General features: G+C 42.1%; 1 protein-coding gene across 1 annotated transcript in view; it reads right to left on the bottom strand.

Annotated features, from left to right (window-relative positions):
- Positions 1 to 863: 863 nt before the first annotated feature.
- The window catches only part of LOC104935162 (zinc finger protein 502), a 15,543-nt gene continuing 7,666 nt past the window's right edge, over positions 864 to 8,740 (bottom strand). Inside the window, exon 4 of the mRNA XM_027273001.1 lies at positions 864 to 2,313. Within this exon, the coding sequence (XP_027128802.1) occupies positions 1,160 to 2,313 (1,154 nt within the window). The 3' untranslated portion in view covers positions 864 to 1,159. The remainder of the gene's footprint in view (positions 2,314 to 8,740) is intronic.

The following is an 8,740-nucleotide window of genomic DNA, read 5'->3' as shown; positions in this document are numbered from 1 at the left end:
CGGCTTTCGGTGAAGTGGCCGAATAGTGGCGTGACGCAGTTGATGCAATGAAACAACGTGCGCGGTGATCTGGCCACGGTTGCTGATTCTTTTCTCATTCACACACTATGAACCCACGATGCAGGATATAGGAAAAATACATCATACACTGCTCTTTAGCGAAGCTATATACTTCTCTCTACACTATGGCATCTCACACATGCGAGGTGCGTTCCATGACCGTTGGAATGACTATGATGCATTCATGAATGTGGGAAAAATGGAAATTCCCCGGAAATATAATAATTCAGGGGCGGCTGTGGCTCACAGGCAGAGCGGGTCGTCCGCTAATTAGATGATCGGCAGTTCGATCCCCCGGCTCCCCGGTCTGCATGCCAAAGTGTCCTTGGGCAAGATACTGAACCCCAAGTTGCTCCCAAAGGCTGTGCCATCGGTGTGTGAATGTGTATGAATGCTTAAATCCTTAAACTGATGAACAGTTGGCACCTTGCATAGTAGCCAATGCCATCAGTGTATGAATGTGTATGAATGCTTAAATCCTCAAACTGATGAGCAGTTGGCACCTTGCATAGTAGCCAATGCCATCAGTGTATGAATGTGTGTGAATGGGGTTAATGAGATATGAAGTGTAGAGCGCTTTGAGTGGTCGGAAGACTAGAAAGGCGCTATATTACCATTTCAAGAACACATTAACAGTGATTAAAACAACATGGGCTTTCTAACAGTATAAATGAAATAATAATTATACTAACTGGAAATTCTACTGGAATATTTGAAGGATATTAAATAAATATTCACTTTCTTTGAAAAAACATGTCTACAAATTTATTCTAGGCTATTTATGCAATAGTAAAAAAATAGTGAAAAATTTCATATTCGGTTTCGGTATTCGGCCAACCATTTAATTTTTATTCGGTTTCGGCCAAAAATGTTCATTTCGGTGCATCCCTAATAATAATAATATTAAAAAATATAAAAGCATTGCAGATCATTTCATCTGCCTTTGTTTGTCACTGCTGCTGGTCCTCTCCAGCTCTCAGTCACATCACGCTGTTTGCTGATGTCTGCAACTGTTTATTGGTAATGGGTGGCCAAGCATTGTCCTGCATCACTTCATCCATCTGGCACAAACAGGAAGGAATCAAACATTTCTGCAGTTTCATTTACTGCTGCTGCTTTCACTGACACACTTGTGTTTTTTCACACGCGCCTGTCTGGTAAATTTTTTGCCACAAACATTGCAGCTGAAGGACTTCTCGCCCGTGTGGAGCGTCATGTGCTGTGTCAGATGTCCTTTTTGTGTAAATCTTTTATCACAAATGGAGCAGCTGAATGGTTTCTCTCCGGTGTGGAGCCTCATGTGTTTCAACAGTGACTGACTCAGAGAGAAGCTCATGTTACACACTGAGCAGCTGTAAGGCTTCTCTCCTGTATGAACTCGCATGTGCCTGGCCAGCATTCCGCTCCGGATGAAGCGTCTAGGACAGACGGAGCAGCCATGTGGCTTCTCTCCTGTGTGGGTTCTCATGTGTGTGCCCAAACATGTGCTCTGTGTGAATCTTCTACCACAAATGGAACAACTGTAGGGTTTCTCCCCTGTGTGAATCCTGATGTGCTTCACTGCGTCTCCTTTGTAGCTAAAACGTTTCTTACAGATTGGACATATGAAGCTTGTTGTTCCTGACTGCGTTCTCCTCAGTGGGACTAGCTGAGCTCTCAGTGTGGACCTCTCAACACAAACTGAGCAGGCAAATGGTTTGTCTCGACCGTTCACACATTCATTTGTGTTCAGTGTTTTACCACATTCAGAGCAGGTAGGAGACTTGGTGGCAGCGTTACATTCTCCATCTCTATCAGAAACACCATTGTCAGGTTTCCTCGTCTCCTTCCAGTCATAACTGTTTTCAGCCTCAGCCTCAGAGAAGTCTGACGTCCTGTCATCACCAGCTAGTTGACTGGCAGACATGCCATGCCATGTCTGGGTCTGCTGCTGCTTTAGTATCACAGTGGTTAAATCTGGCTGAGGCTCCCTGCTCTGTTTCCAATCAGCTTGTTTAGAAGAATCCAGAGTCTCATCATCATTAGCTGGTTGATGACTATCTGGATCAAGGCTCCTGGTTGGTCCTGATCCTCCACTGTTCTCTCCATTACACTCTGTCTCCATGTGTTGAGCTGAGCTGCCAGCTTCTTCATCTTCCTCATCCTTCAAAGGGACAGGTCCATGGAGGTGCTCTCTCTCCTGACTGCTCCACGGTTGCTCCAGTTCTTCTTTAATGAGTGCGGGCTCTGGCTCCTGCTGAACATCACACAGTTCTGAAACGACAAACAAATGAATGCAGAACACTGTGATCATATGTTCAACACAGCTCAAACACAAGTACAGTATTCACTATGATTGTCTGACCTCCACTCTTTGGCAAAATCAGGTTTTTGTGGCAAACAGAAAGGAGAAATCTTTATGAAGGTGTGTGATAAGGTAGAGCAGTGTTTAGTGTCAAAGTGTTGGCTTGCTCCAGTCAACACAGCACAGAGTAGTATTCAAAACAGCAGAAGAGACACCAAATCAACATAAAAAAAATACAAAGCAAACTAGGGGGGGGGGATTTGGGAAAATAATCTAATTGCGATTTTTTCCCCCAATATTGCAATTCTGATTTTTTATTTATTTTTTATTTTATCCTCTTTTTTCCCCTAACAAAACATAATGAATGATTTAAATATGACCAACCAATATCAGATACATTCAGTGTAAAATGTTCTTTCCCATAGGCTGGGCCTATTTGTTAGAATTAAATAAAAAGATGTATGACTAAATGACATTTTTATTTAACTGCTCATTACAGAAACATCTGTGGCGTTGCCACTGTGCATTTAAGTCATTTAAACAAAGGCATGCACTGTGTGCAAAATTTACAGTCTTAATTAAAATAAATGTAAAATTATATCTATCTTTATTTTGATTTTTTGATTGATTTTTTCCATAATTGAGCAGCCCTATTGGGGGCCATGTGCTCCCTCCATCAAGCCAAGGGATCATCTTCTCCATCAATGGCAGGAATCATCAGGTAACTGTTTACCTCTGTGACTGAGGCAAAGAAGAAGAGGCTGCACTTGTCTTGAAAAAACTGCCAAGAGACCTCTTCGCCTTTTCCCCCAAGGGCTGTGCACTCTGAGGCATCTGAACAGTTTCAGTACGAGACCTCTTCTCCTATCCATACAACTGTCATACATTGATCTGTGGTATTTTTTAAAGTGCTGGAACAAGTTTGTAGTGTTACCCTGTGTAGTAGCAACGGGAGCAATAGTTCGACACCACCGACGTGCCGTTCCTCTTCAAGACTAAAGTCTCAGCTGTGTGAGTTTCTGACTGTTCCGTCGAGCCAGAGACCATTGCGCAACAGGTTAAAAGGCAGTGAGTTCTCCACTCTTTCACTCACGTCACATGACCACGTGAAGAAAATTGCATTTTATCATATTGCGCTATTATTGCAAATGCAATTAATCGCTCAGCCCGTGATGCATTCAAAAAACATGCACATAGATACAGTCAGCTTCTGTGATCAGGGCAGAGCCGCCCAACACTGTTCCACTGTTGGTGGGTTTGATTTGATATGATTGAGCACCATGTGTATATAAGCTGCTATGACAAGTGAATTTCCCCAGTGTAGGATCATTACAGTCTCTCTTATCTTAGATTAAACCTGAAGACATGTTTTATTACAGTTCAATAAAGACAACGTATGCTGTGAAACTGATTGTATTAGCACACAGAAGGAACCAGGGACACAGTCCAAGTCCAAGTCCTGTATGTACCTTAGCTGCTACTACAAGCAACAGATGTCTGTGATAGAAAACATATATTTTACATATACATACATATATTTCATATTTTACAGTTAACAGTAACAGAAGAGCCCAGACTCCCTTCACAAATTGTGCATTTGTTTTTTTGTTGAATTAGGGAAAACTGTAAAACACCACTTACAACCCTGACATCCTACTGCATGTAACTCCACATTTCTTATCATCCACCATCACTTCATTGTTGTGTTGTGGTTCCTCCTCCATTCACTCAAAGCTCTGCAGCAAAGTACACTCTACTATAGGACTACAGGTATACAGGTTAAAAAGTCAAAAAACCTAAGCACTTTTCCTTAATCTTGATGGAAAACGTCATAAGGTCAAAGAAAGATGTGAAGGAGAATTAATAAGGTGTTACTGGGGACTCACACAGGGGACGTAAGCGCCGCGGTTTAGCTCCGTCGGCAGCGTAGCGAGTCGGCCGTATTCACGCGAGATCACAAGATCACACGAGAATCCTGAACGTACTCAAGACCCTGCTATAAACTGTGTATAAAAAAAACAACAACAAACAGCTGACTTTGCTTCTCCGACGTGGAAGAGATTATAAAAAGGATCTTTTTCTTTAAATGATTGTGTGTTGTTCCACTTCAACAATTAGTCTCTCATCGTTTATTAGGCCTGCCACAAACGATTATTTTGATAGTCGACTAATCACCGATTAGTTTTTCGATTAGTCGACTAATCGGATCATACTTAAATTGACTGTAAAACACACAACTTATCGCACCAGCATGCAGCTGATCAGATCATTAGCTTTTAGCTTGAAGTGTTTAAGGTATGTGCTAACTAAAAATAAAAACAATTAAGATGATAGCTCATTAACCCTTCAATGAGATATGAAGCTTGTCTTCAGATGCATGCATAGCCGTTGTCTTTCCATGATAAGCAAGTTCAGCTTTGCAAATTTTGCACTGCACACTTTTCTCACCACTTTTCTTAAAATGCTCCCACACTTTGGAGCTTCGTTGCCGGGTAGCCATGATACTGTTATGGTATCATTTACGGTAGAGTCAGACGCCGACTCTACGCCGATTATCACTAGTGCACATGTGCGTAGGTCGACTACTAAATTAGTTGTCGACAATTTTGTTCGTCGACATAATCGTGACTAATCGACTAATCGTGGCAGCCCTATCGTTCATGTTGAGACCCTTTGATCGATTGACTGCTGACCTGGTGCCACCGGTCATGACGTAACGTTGATGTGAGGTTGTGATAAACTACATAAACTACATGTGTATTGTGTTTTATTTTAAAAGGGGGCGGGAGTGTATTACGTTGATTCTGTGTCAGATTTCCTGTCTGGTGCAATCTGCTCTGTTGAGATTTACGCGGTTTAGCAACGGCTCGCGTGAAAAATAGAAATGCTACGGAATGATAGCGCTGCAGTGCAGAGAGTCGCTGCTGGGACGCTGCTGAGACGCTCCGTGGCACGCCCTGTGTGAGTGCTCTCATTGACTATACTGGCAGCTATCTGCTCCGGTGACCGCGGCGCAGCTGTTCCACGGCACTTACGTCCCCGGTGTGAGTGGGCCTTTAGGAGAAGATGACTGAACTGTTCAGACAGTCAGACTGCTCTTACACTAGACTAGGACTGGTAAACTAATATTCGAATTTCGAATATTATTCGAATAAATCAAACATTCAATTAAGTGTTACAGTAAGTTAATCCACAGGCAGAGCAGGTAGGAGACTGGTGCAGCGTTACATTCTCCATCTCTATCAGAAACACCATTGTCAGGTTTCCTCGTCTCCTTCCAGTATAACTGTTTTCAGCCTCAGCCTCAGAGAAGTCTGACGTCCTGTCATCACCAGCTAGTTGACTGGCAGACATGCGCACCATGTCTGGGTCTGCTGCTGCTTTGATATCACAGGGGGTTAAATCTGGCTGAGGCTCCTGCTCTTGTTTCAATCAGCTTGTTAGAAGAATCCAGAGTCTCACATCATTAGCTGGTTGATGACTATCGGGATCAAGGCTCCTGTTGGTCCGGATCCCCACTGTCCTCCCATTACACTCGTCTCCATGTGTTGAGCTGGAGCTGCCAGCTCTTCATCTTCCCACCTTCAAGGGACAGGCCCATGGGAGCTCTCCTCCTGACTGTCCACAGTTGCTCCAGTTCTTCTTTAATGAGTGCGGGCCTGGCTCCTGCTGAACATCACACAGTTCTGAACGACAAACAAATGATGCAGAACACTGTGATCATATGTCAACACAGCTCAAACACAGTAGTATTCACTAGATTGTCTGACCTCCACTCTTTTGCAAAACAGGTTTTGTGGGCAAACAGAAAGGAGAAACTTATGAAGGTGTGTGATAAGGTAGAGCAGTGTTTAGTGTCAAAGTGTTGGCTTGCTCAGTCAAACAGCACAGAGTAGTATCAAAACAGCAGAAAGAACAAAAATCAACATAAAAAAAATACAAAGCAAACTAGGGGGGGGGGATTTGGGAAAATAATCTAATTGAGATTTTTCCCCCAATATTGCAATTCTGATTTTTTATTTATTTTTATTTTATCCTCTTTTTTCCCTAACAAACATAATGAATGATTTAAATATGACCAACCAATATCAGATACATTCAGTGTAAAATGTTCTTTCCCATAGGCTGGGCCTATTTGTTAGAATTAAAAAAAAAGATGTAGACTAAATGACATTTTATTTAACTGCTCATTACAGAAACATCTGTGGCGTTGCCACTGTGCATTTAAGTCATTTAAACAAGGCATGCACTGTGTGCAAAATTTACAGTCTTAATTAAAATAATGTAAAATATAATCTATCTTTATTTTGATTTTTGATTGATTTTTTCCATATTTGAGCAGCCCTATTGGGGGCCATGTGCTCCCTCCATCAAGCCAAGGGATTCTCTCCACATAAGCCAGGAATCATCAGGTAACTGTTTACCTCTGTGAACTAAGCAAAGAAGAAGAGGCTGCACTGTCTTGAAAAAAATGCCAAGAGACCTCTTCGCCTTTTCCCCCAAGGGCTGTGCACTCTGAGGCATCTGAACAGTTTCAGTACGAGACCTCTTCTCCTATCCATACAAACTGTCATACATTGATCTGTGGTATTTTTTAAAGTGCTGGAACAGTTTGTAGTGTTACCCTGTGTAGAGGCAACGGGAGCAATAGTTACACCACACGCGTGCCGTTCCTCTTCAAGACTAAAGTCTCAGCTGTGTGAGTTCTGACTGTTCCGTCGGCCAGAGACATTGCGCAACAGGTTAAAAGGCAGTGAGTTCTCCACTCTTTCCTCACGTCACATGACCACGTGAAGAAAATTGCATTTTATCATATTGCGCTATTTGCAAATGCAATTAATCGCTCAGCCCATGATGCATTCAAAAAACATGCACATGATACAGTCAGCTCTTGATCAGGGAAGAGCCGCCCAACACTGTTTCCACTGTTGTGGGTTTGATTTGATATGATTGAGCACCATGTGTATATAAGCTGCTATGACAAGTGAATTTCCCCAGTGTAGGATCATACAGCTCCTCTTATCTTAGATTAAACCTGAAGACATGTTTATTACAGTTCATAAAGACAACGTATGCTGTGAAACTGATTGGTATTAGCACACAGAGGAACCAGGGACACAGTCCAAGTCCAAGTCCTGTATGTATCTTAGCTGCTACTACAAGCAACAGATGTCTGTGATAGAAACATATATTTTACATATACATACATATATTTCATATTTTACAGTATACAGTAACAGAAGAGCCCAGACTCCCTTCACAAATTGTGCATTTGTTTTTTTGTGAATTAGGGAAACTGTAAAACACCACTTACAACCCTACACCTACTGCATGTAACTCACATTCTTATACCACAATCACTTCATTGTTTTGTTGTGGTTCCCCTCCATCTCACACTACAACTGCAGCAAGACACTCTACTTAGGACTACAGGTTCAGGTTAAAAGTCAAAAAACCTAAGCACTTTTCCTTAATCTTGATGGAAAACGTCATAAGGTCACAGAAAGATGTGAAGGAGAATTAATAAGGTGTTACTGGGGACTCACACAGGGGGGGACGTAAGCGCCGCGAAATGGCTGCGGCGCAGTTTAGCTCCGTCGGCAGCGTAGCGAGTCGGCCGTATTCACGCGAGATCACAAGATCAAACGAGAATCCTGAACGTACCAAGACCCTGCTATAAACTGTTATAAAAAAACAAAACAACAAACAGCTGACTTTGCTTCTCCGACGTGGAAGGATTATAAAAAGCATCTTTTCTTTAAATGATTGTGTGTTGTTCCACTTCAACAATTAGTCCTTCATCGTTTATTAGGCCTGCCACAACGATTATTTTGATAGTCGACTAATCACCGATTAGTTTTTCGATTAGTCGACAATAATCATCATTAACTTAAAAACTAACAACTAATCGCACCATGCAGCTGATCAGATCATGCTTTCAGCTATGAAGTTTAAGGTATGTGCTAACTAAAAATAAAAACATTAAGATGATAGCTCATAACCCTCAATGAGATATGAAGCTGTCTTCAGATGCATGCATAGCCGTTCTTTCCAGATAAGCAAGTTCAGTGCAAATTTTGCACTGCACACTTTTCTCACCACTTTTCTTAAAATGCTCCCCACTTTGGAGCTTCGTTGCCGGTAGCCATGATACTGTTATGGTATCATTACGGTAGAGGTCAGACGCCGACTCTCTCGATTATCATAGTGCACATGTGCGAGTCGACTACTAAATTAGTGTCGACAATTTTGTTCGTCGACATAATCGTGACTATCGACTAATCGTGGCAGCCCTATCGTTCATGTTGAGACCCTTTGATCGATTGACTGCTGCCTGGTGCCACCGGTCATGACGTAACGTGATGTGAGGTTGTGATAAACTACATAACTAACATT

This window comes from Larimichthys crocea, chromosome XXI, assembly GCF_000972845.2.
Source record: "Larimichthys crocea isolate SSNF chromosome XXI, L_crocea_2.0, whole genome shotgun sequence".
NCBI lineage: Eukaryota > Metazoa > Chordata > Actinopteri > Sciaenidae > Larimichthys > Larimichthys crocea.
Note: the sequence above shows the minus strand (reverse complement) of the source record. Positions and strands in the feature narration are given on the sequence as shown.